The following is a 15,775-nucleotide window of genomic DNA, read 5'->3' as shown; positions in this document are numbered from 1 at the left end:
ATATATATATACACACACACACACACAGTCAAGGCTCATGAAACGACTAGAGAATGGAAAGGGGGAAACACCAACAGTGGAGTAGAAGTGAGGGAGATCAAGGGGGAGAAAGACAGTGGGGAACAAGCTACATAGAAGCTCAATGAAACATAGGACGGGGAAAGCAGGGATGAAACAAAAAAGGAGCAAACTAACGAACAAAAATAGGTGAGGGAGGGAGTTTACTACAATAACCTGGAAAAGTGTGCATTTGGGGTAGAAGAGATCATGAGTATGGATGGGGAATGACCTGAGGTAGTGGTGAACAGCTGTCTTGAAGTCTGTATTGGAGTGAAGAATGGGACTGAACAGACTAGGGAAGTTGATGGCCGACAGAGATAAGGAGCTCGATTTTGTAATTTTATATGGACATGCTTAATGTTTATTAATCAATTATATTGGCATGATAGGGTTTGTTGCACCAAAAAAAGGGCTGTCAGTCACATGTTAAACGCGTGTAGCTTGCAGCGTTTTTGTACATGGGATTGCACAATACAGATTTGTACTGCAAAATGGTCTTTTGTAGCCATACAAGGCAAGTGGTCACTTCAACCAGTGATCTCAGAATTTACTTTGTTCAAGACAGAATTACAACGATCATTTAGGATGAAATGTTTGTAGGACATAAGAAAATCTGGCAATGTCAAATTACATCGAGAAATGAAGCAGTCTCCTCAATGTCAGATTGAGCTGCTGCTTAATGCACGCACGCACGGAAGCATCCTTTTATAGGTATAATTGAAGTTAAGCTGATTTTCTATTAGAAATAAACTCCAGTATTGACAATGCACAATCCACATGACATCACAAAGGGTATGATCATAGAAATTGATATTTGATGCAAGATCATAAAGAGTAAAACCACTTGTGGTTTCTAGTTGTACATTGTGCAAACATTCACTCGATAGACATTGCTGATCGCAATTTGACCTTTTTTTTTTTAGCACCGCCACCAAGGAGGACGGAGTTGATGTTTTCACCCGTTTGTCTGTGTGGGATATCTCAGTTATGGATGGAATTGGATGAAATTTGCTAGACAGGTTGGGTGTCAAGACTCAAACTATTTGGCGGACAGGTCATCAAGGACGAATTGATTAGATTTTGGGGAAGATCCGGATATTACAATTCTTTGCCATTGAGAGACAGGGCCAAAAACGATATATAGAAATGATATCTCAAAGTTTTTGATGGATTACAACAAAACTTGGTGGATGAGTTGGTTAGGTGACAAGAACAAGCCGATTAGATTTTGGCTTGGGTCCGAATCCAGATCAGGCCTATCAGTGGGATACAAAACACAACAGGTTCAACCTGGCGGAGGTTTGCGCTCTACTGAGTGCAGTTCTAATTATCCATGTTGTGCTCACGATGGGTTCACTGGATTGTTATCCATCGATTAACCCAGTTAGCTTTTGATTGTGAATGTGATGTACTTGCTGTTTTACTTTTTACTGTATTCCTTCGTTGTAGTTCACTACAAGCCACATATGCTGTGGGTTTGCTCTTCACCGGTGGTGTGCGATGAGATTTTTCAATGGATGTCAAATGTATCACATCTTGGTTGGGTCACATTGGATTTTTCAACCAACTGAAGGCAGGCGAGCTGTATTTTTTAATTTATAGCTTTTTGTGAAAAAAAACTTGGTGTTTTAAATTTTTGTGCAATGTAATATGTATATGGTGAAACATTTTCCATGTTGGGAAAAAAAAAAACACAATAAAAAAAATTTAGGCTAACTTTTTAATTGACATGTAATAGCTGTGAGTTGGCACTCAACTGTTTCGTTCCACATTTTCTATATTTTGTCCCTGGCCAGAGGCAATCTAATCCATCGAATAACAGCACGAGGGGACAAATGTGTTTTTACGTGAAGATTGGGAATACAAAGTGCTTGGTGCCATGCAGGAAGTCGTTACCCCATGTGGGTTGGTGCCACAAATATAACAACTTTGGTAACGTTCAATGCAGTTCCAATTTGGAAAATTGTCAATATATTGAGTTTACACAAAACTCAATCCGATTCGACATGACTTACTGGTTTCTCGCACAGATCTACAACTGTTTTGTAAAGGTGCTTTTATTTGGCAGACAAGGTATTCAAAACAAGCAGAAAAATTGGACTTTACATATTCTTCTTGCTCAGAAATGTTTTCCCCCCATTCTCCCATTTTTCGTAATTTACTCCCCCAACCCTGGCAGGATGGCCTAGGGGTACGCACATTTACCTCAGAGCTGTCTAACCTGTGTTCGAATATCGGGCCTGGCCGCCTGGATCATGAAAGACTTTTTGAAAAACTTCCCCCAACAAACCCAACAAGAACGTGGCAATAATTGTCGGCATTAAAGAAGAAGACTCCCCATAACCACCGAAATGGCGTAATGAGCTAAACAATTGTTTTTGGATGAACCTGAAAGCCCTTTGTTCTGCTTTTGGGACCAACTTTTGGTCTGCTTCCAGCTTTACGGGGCCAACCTTTCCTTAGCTCATTTACCACGTGGTGTTAATTACCTTGGTCTGTGGCCATTTTGGACAATTCTTTTTGGGTGTCGTTTGTTTGTAACAAGCAAGGTATGCAAGCTTTTGCACAAGCAACAGTGTAGCAGTGACGTCCATTAAACACTGCACAATTTGCTGGTTGAACGGAGATCACCAACTGTTCAAAATATGTTGTGGTACAAAAACTACCTCCACTCAGCCATACAATTATGTTAAAGGATGTAAAATATATATATATAATAAAAAAAAAAAATCTGAAATTATGCCATTTCCAAAACTCAGCTTCCATCTCCTGTTTGATTCAAGCAGTTGGTAGCGGACTCGAAAGTCCTACGGCTTCGCATTCTTCGTCTTCCTCTTCATCAGATGTGACGTCGGGATCTCCTTCCTGGGCCAAGCATTTAAGGCAGGCACACTCAAACAGGTAGTTTTCCCTGTCACACAGAAAGAATAAACCGTTTGTCGTCTGTTCAAATTGATAAAAAGCAATGTTGAAATTTAACCTGCAAGTAACATAGCGATTCAAACATCGGCAATTTTAACGGTTCAACTTATTTTTGTGGAAATTTCAGCCAAATAGAAGCAAAGGTAGAAATTGGACTACCTGAGGTACTTTTGACGACTGTGTCGGCTCCATTGCTGCTGGCAGCAGTCAAGGTAGCTGAGGAATATTTCCTGCAGATAACACCAATACATGTCACTACTCAATTAAATTCCAAACATCAAAATTAAACTAACTCCATTCCTACACAGGCAACATTCTTGGGGGGCATGACGTAGGGTGTGGGGGAGGAGAGCATTTTAAACAAAACAACCTCAACATGTACAACAATACTGACAATAATTTTGATCAAACACCACAGCGATGACGGGGCAAGCAACCCAATCCATTTTTCCTTGTGGCGATTTAAGACTGGCGGAGGCGATTGTACACAAGACTCCCAAGGACATCAGAAGATGGACGTATCAACATAGTATGTGCGAATTTCCATCTGGGATCCCAACATCATGAGGCATGTGGCTCCAGTGGGAATAGGAAAAAATGACTGCTACAGCAATCCTTCTCTTTTCTTGCATAGTCTCACCTCACGTGCTCAATTCTGGTCAAAAATACCGTCGTTAACTGAGCACGCTACTATTATGGCCCACTGACCCATATCATCCATTGATCCTATTTATGTCAGTTTCTTGGCATGGGTTTTGAGTATGACGTCACACATTTAATTCTTAACTCATCAGATTATAGATCAGGTACATGAAGCTTCAGCGTTTTTGGATAAGGATTTTGATTCAACCAATTATGGCTGCCATAATATGTGACCTATGACGTCAGTCATCAATAAAATATTCTCCATGGGGAGTCCTTCCTCTGTTTAAAGTTTTGCACCGATCGAACAAGGGCTTGTAGATAAACAAATTCTAATACAAACAATATATTTTGATGACACACACACACACACACACACACACACACACACACACACACACACACACACACACACACACACACACACACACACACACACACACACACACACACACACACACACACACACACACACACACACACACACACACACACACACACGATTATTTTCCACTTGGTTTTTTTTTGAACGCACCTCTCCAAGACCTATCTCCTCGGTTGCAACAACGTGCAGTGTGCTACTGCAATGTGGGAAACAAACCTCAGCATTGGGAACACAGCTGTGATTGCCTGCAAAAGGACGCACAAGGTTATGTATGTAAAAGCCTTCATCACCATCATCATCATCATCACTGACATCGTTTCTGGGCAAAGGTTATGCTGGGTGGATTGCCGTTTCCTTCCCAAGCAGTCGGTCAGGGAAGGAATTTGGGCCGTGTGCAGGGTGTTGCCGATAACGCGCCTACTCTTAGCAAAAGGCACAGTGGGATATTTAACGTCCACCGACGACTAATGATGGCAGCCGAGTCTTCTAGATTCACGTCAATCCGATGGACGGCACACACAGATACGTCACCCTGCATGCAAAGCACCAGGGTGACGACGGTTTACAGGTGGATCGAGATTCAAACTGCATGTTCCTCTGGGCTATCCCTTCTGCCAGCCTAAAAGACCTTAAACAACACCCAAATTGCAGGGTTTTTATTTCAAACCTTTACCCCAGCTTTTTTCAATGACAAATGTATTAACTTAAATAAACTTGGTGTTTGTTTACCAGTTAAGGTGGCTGGTTTAAGATCTCCAAGGGTCTCAACTTCGAGCCCCCATCGTGCCATTGAAATAACACCAGCTGGGTTGACTCAACCTGTCATCCTTCGGAGGTTGGCAAAATGAGTACCAGCTTACTGTTAATAGCGGCACTGCATCAGTGGCACAACCACGCTTCCAGAAAAAAAAATGATGCTTTTCAGGCATGTAACATAGCAAGGTTTGCGCTCAGGCACGTAACATAGCAAGGTTTGCGCTCAGGCACGTAACATAGCAAGGTTTGCGCTCAGGCACGTAACATAGCAAGGTTTGCGCTCAGGCACGTAACATAGCAAGGTTTGCGCTCAGGCACGTAACATAGCAAGGTTTGCGCTCAGGCACGTAACATAGCAAGGTTTGCGCTCAGGCACGTAACATAGCAAGGTTTGCGCTCAGGCACGTAACATAGCAAGGTTTGCGCTCAGGCACGTAACATAGCAAGGTTTGCGCTCAGGCACGTAACATAGCAAGGTTTGCGCTCAGGCACGCAACATAGCAAGGTTTGCGCTCAGGCACGCAACATAGCAAGGTTTGCGCTCAGGCACGTAACACAGCAAGGTTTGCGCTCAGGCACGTAAAACAGCAAGGTTTGCGCTCAGGCACGTAACATAGCAAGGTTTGCGCTCAGGCACGTAACATAGCAAGGTTTGCGCTCAGGCACGTAACATAGCAAGGTTTGTGCTCAGGCACGTAACATAGCAAGGTTTGCGCTCAGGCACGTAACATAGCAAGGTTTGCGCTCAGGCACGCAACATAGCAAGGTTTGCGCTCAGGCACGCAACATAGCAAGGTTTGCGCTCAGGCACGTAACATAGCAAGGTTTGCGCTCAGGCACGTAACAGCAAGGTTTGCGCTCAGGCACGTAACACAGCAAGGTTTGCGCTCAGGCACGTAACACAGCAAGGTTTGCGCTCAGGCACGTAACATAGCAAGGTTTGCGCTCAGGCACGTAACATAGCAAGGTTTGCGCTCAGGAACGTAACATAGCAAGGTTTGCGCTCAGGCACGTAACATAGCAAGGTTTGCGCTCAGGCACGTAACATAGCAAGGTTTGCGCTCAGGCACGTAACATAGCAAGGTTTGCGCTCAGGCACGTAACATAGCAAGGTTTGCGCTCAGGCACGTAACATAGCAAGGTTTGCGCTCAGGCACGTAACATAGCAAGGTTTGCGCTCAGGCACGTAACATAGCAAGGTTTGCGCTCAGGCACGTAACATAGCAAGGTTTGCGCTCAGGCACGTAACATAGCAAGGTTTGCGCTCAGGCACGTAACATAGCAAGGTTTGCGCTCAGGCACGTAACATAGCAAGGTTTGCGCTCAGGCACGCAACATAGCAAGATTTGCGCTCAGGCACGTAACATAGCAAGGTTTGCGCTCAGGCACGTAACATAGCAAGGTTTGCGCTCAGGCACGTAACATAGCAAGGTTTGCGCTCAGGCACGCAACATAGCAAGGTTTGCGCTCAGGCACGTAACATAGCAAGGTTTGCGCTCAGGCACGTAACATAGCAAGGTTTGCGCTCAGGCACGTAACATAGCAAGGTTTGCGCTCAGGCACGTAACATAGCAAGGTTTGCGCTCAGGCACGTAACATAGCAAGGTTTGCGCTCAGGCACGTAACATAGCAAGGTTTGCGCTCAGGCACGTAACATTGCAAGGTTTGCGCTCAGGCACGTAACATAGCAAGGTTTGCGCTCAGGCACGTAACATAGCAAGGTTTGCGCTCAGGCACGTAACATAGCAAGGTTTGCGCTCAGGCACGCAACATAGCAAGATTTGCGCTCAGGCATGTAACATAGCAAGGTTTGCGCTCAGGCATGTAACATAGCAAGGTAACTCACAAGCAGTCACTGACTGCATACGAAACAAGAAATAACTTAAATAAAAATATACAATTTTGATCTCTAAGATGATCCTTAACATTTTACCCCCCTCTCCTACTAGTCTAGTAGGAAGACTAGGTCCCCCTGCACCCCCCGGAGATATACTTCTAATCAGTGTTTCTAGATTGGAAAAAATGTGTAGAAAATGACTAGCTATGGCCCCAAGCTGAAAAAATGTCCCACATACCATTTTTATGCAAATTACTGCTGCCATTATCAAAAAAACGATTTTTGACATATCTCAGCCAATATTGCAGATAATTGAAAAATGAAGGTGTCTAGACCCATGTTTTGAAGGGCATAGATCATTATAGAACTATTCATAACATGATTACATGTGTCTATGGTATACTAGTATGCTAATTAGTGCTTTATTTACAAAATAATCACAGTTTTACGAAATAATAGACTCATATTAAGGTCCGTCTACACAGACGTTAACACAAAGTTTTATTTTTCTAAATATTACAACTGTCAAAATAGTCCTAGCACTCAATGTGACCACTCTTCTCTTGCTTGTTTTAGATAAACATCATTAGCATTAGTGATTCTACACTGAGTCAGTCATCATCATTTTCATCGAAATCGTCAGAGTCAAACTCTTCTTCTCCTTCCTCTTCCTCCTCCTCTTCGTGCTCTCCTGTGTTCAGAAGATCCACCAGTGAGGTTGGTAGGATGGGACCACTGGACCACATTGGTTTCAACAGTCCTTCATCAGTCCTTATCCATCCTTGCTCCTCATAAGGTTTTGGCTTTTCGATGATAGGTTGATCGGCTCTTTTGTACAATGCTACGCGGTGGTTCACACGCTGGATGTGCGGCTTCAGGGCAGACTGGCATGGAGGAAGGCGAGCCAGATCAACCTTGGACTTGGATGTGAGGGTCTTGTCCTCTCCCACCATTTTTCGTAGCAGCTTGGCACGGACAATGTCCACTGATGACTCGCGACTCTGGCCGTACATCACACAGGTGAATTTTTCTAACTGCCTCTCCACCTCAGGGTTGGCATCCCAGTTGTCACCCAGTTCACCGAATGCCCTGTGAAACCTGGGATTCTTCTCCAGCTTTTTCAAGGGCCCGACTTTTCCCTTCCCTTTGAAGGCACTGGTGCAGTCTTCTCCGCTGAACACATAGTACCCCAGGAGAGTGGCACAGTAGTCCTCTCCCAGGGATTCTGCCAGCTCAGAGACGTTGACAAGTTGGCGATGCTTCCCTGACCCTGTATCCAGGTACACCGTCAGCTTGATGTTGTGGGCATGGTGGAGCAGGATCAGGAGGATTGTGGTGAGCTGTTTGCTTCGGAACAGGTGCCTTACAGTCACACAGAGGAGAATGTGCTTTGGTAACTTCCATTTTCCATCTGACACTGCACGGCACAGATCTTGTCCAATGGAGAAGACCAGACGCTTCACCTTTTCTGTCTCGATGCCCTCCTTGCCAGTCATTAGCACGCTGAGAAAGCGGACAAGGTCTGGAGGTAGGATGTCTTCAGGATTGAGCTCCATGTCTTCAGCTGTTGGTGGCCATGGTTGGTCTTTACACTCTCTGAAAGCCTGTAGAATACCCTGGCGAAGTTGGAGGGCAACATTTTGGTTCTTGTTTGTGCTTCCGAGTGTGAATGCTCGTGCGAGAGCATTGGAAACTGTTATGTTTGAGCTGTGCACAAGCCAGAAAGAAATGACATCACATTTGTCATGATCAACCTTCGTGAAGTGGATATGCTCCTTGATTGGGTCATTCTGTAGGCGTTTCAGTAGTTTCTCTGACCGATAATTTGAGTTCTCATATCCATTCAGTTTCAGTTCCTCGACATAGAGCAAGCGCAAGGAAGAAAGCTGTAGAACTTTATTCTGCTGGATGACCTGGGTTTGAATGTGTTCCAGTACTGAGTTGAATGCCTTTTCATGGGCGGCTGACATGCAAGCCTGCTCCTTTGGTGCTTCGGCTCTGTGAATCGCACGCTCATAGTTGTAGAATGCTGTGCGGAAAGCTTTAAAACATGACGGATGGTGTTTGGCCTCACATGCAAAGAGGTCTTTGTTTTTCACCTTTCGATGGAGTCGATAGAGACCCATTTTCTCAGCCCGTGTTTCGATTTGCTCCCATGCATTTTCTTTGTTTTTAAAGGATGGGAAGGTTGTAGGCCTCTCAGTATTGCGATGAGCATCTTTGGTCTCAACTTTCTCACAAAATATACACTCTGGCGGGAAGATGGGTTCAGCAGAACCTCCTGGTTTACGAGGAGAGTGATGCCATGATGAGGTTGATGGCCCTGGTTCTGTATCATCTCCCAGACGATGAAAGTGGCGGACAAAGTGCTTATAACACTTGCTGTGATATCCTACTCTTTCTAGGTCATCAGGAAGAGTTGCCGGGATCTGATCACATACTGATTGCATACGACATGGGGAGTCATGCGGTTGGTTGAGACGTCTATCCCGGATCTTTTGAAGCAGTTGCAGTTTTTCTGAAGCAGATCCTTTAATTTTACGGAGGGGCGTGAAATCCCCATGATCAGACATGGATGGTACATGAAGGATGCATGTAGGAGGAGAGCTTTGGGCTGCAGGTTCTACACTCCGTTTTCTTTTGGGCATGCTTGCTGTCGATGTCTACCATCACTGTTAAATGACAAATAAGAAATCACGAATGATGTTAAAAGTGCCTGTGAAAGGAGGCTCTGAGTTTTCAGTGAGGTAACAGAGGTTCTGAGTCATGTTCTACACTAGGGTACTTTTTAGCTGACTAAACCATGTTTAGTGGCATCAAAAGTGCTAATAGCTAAAACATCTAAATTCTTCCACACTAACGTTAGCTATCTAGGCCAATGAAACATTGTGCTAAGTTACTGTAGCTAGCTCAGCTGTCGTGCCTCTTTCTGGTTCAATTCATATACAGAAGTCAACAGATATGTCTCATGTTTGGCATTAACAAAAGTTTAAGTTACACCGACATTAGGAACATACTGTACATAGATGAGGCTAGCTTTAACGTTAGCTAACATGGTGCTAGCTGGCTCAGCTGTTATTCTGCCTGTTTATGATTTCATGCAGAAACTGAAGTCAAGAGTGTGAGTAACATTATAGTTAGCATCTTACCTGGCTAGATTGGAGGATGAATACCAAGAACAACACACAGATGGAATGGAAGACTGAACTTTCAACTGAGGTATTCAATAACATCAACGTTACCAATTGATACGAGCGCGCGACATTACCAATTGATACGAGCGCGCGAGCGCGCATGTTACATGGATGGAAATGTAAAATGGCAGCTATAGCAGCACTAATTTGGATCTCTAGTCTGTCATTTCTGCACTGTGATTGGATAACATAAAAAAATATGTTTGGGAGTTAACAGCAGGAGTTGGTAGATTTTACGTGGGCTGGGTGAGAAACCTTTAAATAAGCAAGTGAAAATCTCTCGCAATACAAAGTCAATGGTGGGAAGAAAAGTTGAGTGGTACCAATGTTACTGCCAATGTCCCGCCCCTATGCAAGACTCAGGAGCATCTTGTTGACATTTAACCTTGAAAATACCTGGGTTTAGACCCCTTATGTACCATGTTAAGTTATCTGCAGTATTAACGTATCCTTATCATTTGTAAAACTGATTATTTTGTAATTACAGCATTAATATGCATACTAGTATACCATAGACACATGTAATCATGTTATGAATAGTTCTATCATGATCTATGCCCTTCAAAACATGGGTCTAGACACCTTCATTTTTCAATTATCTGCAATATTGGCTGAGATATGTCAAAAATCGTTTTTTTGATAATGGCAGCAGTAATTTGCATTAAAATGGTATGTGGGACATTTTTTCAGCTTGGGGCCATAGCTAGTCATTTTCTACACATTTTTTCCAATCTAGAAACACTGATTAGAAGTATATCTCCGGGGGGTGCAGGGGGACCTAGTCTTCCTACTAGACTATACTCCCACAGTCGTCGATCAAGAATCTCGGGTAAGACGGATCCAAAAGGTGTAAAATATACAAATCCGTTGCAGACGATTCATTAATCACAAAATAAATAAAAATCGCAAAAGATGCATTCATCAGATAAATGCAGAAGCGTATTCATTTTAGTGAATCAACTCATCTTGTTCGTCTCACATTCCTCCCTCAAGGCATGAGATCTACTTTAAAATGTGCATTAGATTGATGACGCTCAAGGTTGATATTCCTCCCTGACTGAAGATGCCTTGCGAGCTTTCCATTCCTCGGCACATCACTTTTAAAGGACTGCACATAACAATCTTAACCTTCAAAGCTATGCGTGGATGTCGGACCAAACGGTTTCGGAAAGCAGCGAAAGCTCCCTCCGGAAAAGGAGCTGCACAAACAATCTGTGCACAGGGGGGATGAACGGGCAGTCAAAAAGGGCAAATGCAATAAAACATCTTACAGCAGCTCTGAAGTACATACAGGCCCGAGCCTTCACAGTCCAGGAAGCCCCCAGCATCTGCACAGATAATAGCAAAGCAAACTGCCATTAGTATAATAAAGGATCCAAAAATCTTATTTTATTTTTGACATCAGAATGAGCCCATACACCGTGTATGTACATAGGCCTTACTTTGATGCAATGAATCGTACAGTTGGACGATGAACTTGTCCAAGTTGGCACGTTCAGATGGTGGCAGCACACATTCATCACAAGCGCGTCCCCATGCTCCGAGTGCACTGGGATGATAGATAACCACATACAAGGAACCACTTGGTCCATCACGCCTGCATTCTATAAACACCAAATTAATTTGATCCATCAGTTTATAGACTATATTTCACTGGTCGGGGAACGTGGGGAAGTTGAGAAGAGGGTCATCTGGTGAGGAATGTACAAACACCGACAAGCACATTCACTTTTTGACGAGACCTTCTCACAGACATAATCACCTATCATACCTAATCTACTTACCAGTCGTGCCAACATCCGAGTACTCCTTTATCCACAAAGCTTATATGCACCTACCTAACTCAAACGTAAACCTATCTTCTGCTTCTGCCGCTCCCTTTCCAAGGACACTATTCCATGCATTATCTTCTCTGCGTGTGAAACCCCTGCCTTTCCATCCTAACCCTCTTCTTCTTTACTCTCAGGCTGTGGCCCCCAGTCCTGTCACTGCCCATTACACTAGCAAATGTAATTGTAAGCCACACAGGAAGAAAAAGAGACATAGATAGGGCACGTATTAAAGTACAGTAGAACTCATGGTGCAGGTTTTTTTTTAATAAGTAAAAAAGGTTAATTCATTCACACTATGTTCCTTTTTCATTGCTTTAGAACCTTGCCTTTTCCATGTCTTTAGGCCTTGATGGAGTCGAGTCTTATCCTTCAACATGTGACATTTTTCATGCTGCGTATACATTCTACAGCTGTGAATTACATTTCCATGACCTTTAGTCACAGATCAAACCTTTACCACAAATACACCCCCCCCCCCCCCCAATCCCTCACCATCCCCCAGGAGGATCATGATGCCAACTTTCTTTAGACTCCCGATGTAAGCATGCCAGGTTTGGTCAGGATTGACCAAACAGTTGGTAAACAAGTAAACCGCTTTACAGTGTCGATTAAAGTGACTCAAAACGTAAACGTAGACCAGTGCTTGTGTGTGCAACAGTCAGATGTCCACACTCACATGGCCAGCTCACATTTCACAACAACGGTGTCTCTATCGAGGACTTCGTGTTCTCATTTGACAATTTGATGCGACTAGTTAAGCCTGTGGTCTTGCTGCAAGGCCTACGGGCTTGAATAGCATGCCCAGGGAGCCTTACGCACGATTCAACAATTTGTCGAATTTAACGTTAATAAAAATCGACTTTGACCATTAAGTCTGTTTTTGTTCAAACAAAAGTTTGAGATTTCTATTAGAAGTTTTAACATTACAGCTGTGGCAAATTGCTACCCCAAACCGGGCCCCCCTTGCCAAAAACAAATAATATCAAAATATCCTTCCACAAAGGCTATATTTCCTGCTACTTTGTATGCATTGAGGAAATGACAATCTGGAAACTCTGATTGACGATTCATCCTTCATGTGATGCGATGTCAAGGAGCCATTTACTGGGAGTAGCAACATCAATGTGAATGAAAATTTGATCAAGAGACCAAGTGATAACCTATTTCTGCAGGTACAGTTTGGGTCCTTTCTCATCACTGGTCTCCCTTTTAATCCAGAATGTGATGGACTATGCATCGCAACTTTGGCCTGGTGCCACCATGATCTACCATGGGTTGAAGTCTGTTGAAAACAGTGGCCTAAAGATCATTAGCATCACTCACTGTTCTCATTTCGTGATAGGAACGTTGGTGCAGGCACAGCTTCACGTGAGCACCACATGCTGTCCATTTCTTATCCAGCCCCTGCTCCAACCCCCATGCCATACACAGTTAGATGCAAACCACTTTCTCATCAGATTCATCAAATGCCTGTTTCCTAGTCCTCCCACTTATGGAACCATCGACTCCTCGTTTCTATACCTAGTGGCAAATCTCACCTGTACTTTTATGGTTCCATTAAGTGTTGGCCGTTTTTCTTTTTAATCATTTTTCCCTCTGCCCCTAGACTGCTGAATACAAAAGGTATATAATGCCCCTCATGTTCAAAGTATTTGATCCCAAGAGAATCGGAACACCATTCAAGACAATCGATCCCATTACCGTTGAAATTTCAAAAGTATTGGTTACAGCTCTCAAAGTCTTAAACAAAAGTCTTGCCTCGTTCCGATGCCTTGGCCATTGGTGCCGATGAGTGCGAAGAGAGACCTGAAACCTTCCGGAGTGAACCACTGGCAACAGAGATACAACACAGCCAAGGAAGAAAGAGTTAACCAGATAGTGTGTGCCAATGGCATCCGATAAGGTGTGCGTATGCATATTGCATACGCTCTTTCAGCCCGGGGATTTTTTGGACTGCTGTCTTTACATATCCATCAACTGCCATAAGGATGCTAAAATCAACCACAATGTATGTATCTGAATCGCTTGTAGACAACAGCAGGAGGGGCAGGCAGATGCCCACCAGCACGTCATTATCGAGCTAGACAAACAATCCCGTACCCGCACCTCTCAACGCATGCATTCCAGGGAATTATACAAGTGCTTAACTAAGCATACACATTTTACTGCAGAAAAGTATAAATATATTGACAAAAGCATAAAATAATGACTGAATAGCTTCATAAAGAGTAGAATTTTTTTTTTATCCACAATAAAACACCATGAAGCCAAATCTGGGTAATTTTGACAAAATAAGGTGGAAGGTAAGTAAGCTCACCTTTCCTACAGCTTCTTCATACAATACCTCCAGCATAAGTTTTCTCAGCAGCTCCAAGTTGGCCTGGGAATGGGGTGATGGAGGGGGATGGGAGGAGAGTTGAGGAGTGGGGTCGAGGGGCATAGACTAATATGACACGTGCCCCTCAATGTGCAACATACAAGTGCAACACAAATCAAGTTAGAGGGAAAATCCTGGTTCATACAATAGATTTAACAACGAGTCTCCAATTGGACTTTTGAAGGATGATCATCAAATCATTAATGTGTCCATTGAGTAGCATGGGGGGAATTAGGTATATATTCCTCACCTAGAGATTATACCACAACAACATTAGTCCAATAAGAGCATGAAAAGAACTTTAACGATTAATGGCAGCCGTTTGGTTGGACACTGCACCAACCATTCCGCCCATGACCTTTCCGCTTGCAGCAGTAACAATGAGCGCATTCTTTGAACGAAGTGACACCATGGCAGCCTTCTTTTTTTCTTTTAAATAACCTTTCCATGACCACCAAACATCTTGGTACATCTGAAAGTGCACTCCTTTCAAAAACTTGCATTTGCATCAAGTACACTTCGAAGGGCTTGAGATGTCATACGATGGATGTTTGAGGCTCGTGACGGCATGATGGGTCAACATGTTAACGAGGGGGCGGGTGGGAGAAGGAAACGTGGACAGAGGAACAAATGAAGGTTAAATCTGGATAAAAGACAAGACAAGTAAATTTTAAAAGTAAAGTTCAGACCACAGATGTACAGGTAGTGGACCAAAAAATGGAAATGCCTGGGTAAATGAGGGACACCAAGCAACTGTTTCCACACAGGTCTGGCCCATGTGATAATTAAGCAAATAACATCCCAGCATGCTTAGGGTCATGTATAAAAATGCTGCACAGGCCTGGTTGCCTATAATTATGACTAGCATAGCTGCAAGAAGACACCCCCCCCCTCCCCTCCAAGCCCCCAAGGCCCCTATCCACAGAGCATGTATGGTTGCCCAATGGTTTGATGAGCATAACACTGATGTTATCCAAATGTCATGGCCTTTTCAGCCACCAGATCTGAACCCAATCGAGCATTTATGGGATATTCTGCAACAATGCATAAAACAGCATTTTCCACCTCCAAACAGGTGCGAGTGCAAAGACTTTCTCGTGGAAGAATGGTGCCGTATCCCTCCTGCAGAATTCCAGCAAATAGTGGACTCCATCCCACAGAGCATACAGGATGTACTGGCCATACGTGGTGACTCTATTTCGTGACTTTATACTGCCGTTTCCATTTTTTTTTTTTTGTCCACTACCTGTATATGCAGGGTTTCAGAAAAGGAAAAGGTCACTAATATAATAGATAATGAGTAGGAATAGAACACGAGGACAGCACGAGACAGTGGTGGATAAACAGTTTAAAAAACTAGAGTAAGAACTTGGGGAGATGAAATTTTCTCCGAGCTACGAAGAAAATACTGAGACAGTTTCAAAGCCAAAGATGGTTGTAAAACATTTTGGTTCTTTGATTCTCTTCTTGTTTTTTATGCCTCTGTTGACAACGTCACAGTGATAGGTTTTAAACAGGCATTATGTTTTCAGTTTGTCCGTCCATCCATCCGTGATAGGTTTTCGTTACCGCGATAACTTGAGAATGGGTGAAGTGATCCAATTCAAACTTGGTACAGGAATGTCGAATGATGTAAAGATTAACTGAGTAGATGTTGGGGGCAAAGTTCAAAGATCAAAGGTCAAAGGTCAAAGTCCTAATAGGTCTAACTTGAGAACGGCTGAAGTGATCCAATTGAAACTTGGTACACATATGTATAATGAATGATGT

The 15,775-nt window shown here is 43.4% G+C and overlaps 1 protein-coding gene across 1 annotated transcript; it reads right to left on the bottom strand.

Moving 5' to 3' along the window:
• Positions 1–386: 386 nt before the first annotated feature.
• On the bottom strand, positions 387–14,008 carry SMYD5 (SMYD family member 5; the record flags this gene model as incomplete). Its single annotated transcript, XM_078772381.1, is given in 7 exon segments — positions 387–2,971; positions 3,142–3,212; positions 4,160–4,254; positions 11,068–11,124; positions 11,239–11,345; positions 13,387–13,457; positions 13,946–14,008. Coding segments are annotated over 7 exon segments (597 nt in total), but the record flags the coding sequence as incomplete, so codon positions are not given.
• Between the last annotated feature and the right edge of the window lie 1,767 nt (positions 14,009–15,775).

This window comes from Myxine glutinosa, chromosome 2, assembly GCF_964187855.1.
Source record: "Myxine glutinosa chromosome 2, kmMyxGlut1.1, whole genome shotgun sequence".
NCBI classification, from domain to species: Eukaryota; Metazoa; Chordata; class Myxini; order Myxiniformes; family Myxinidae; genus Myxine; species Myxine glutinosa.
Note: the sequence above shows the minus strand (reverse complement) of the source record. Positions and strands in the feature narration are given on the sequence as shown.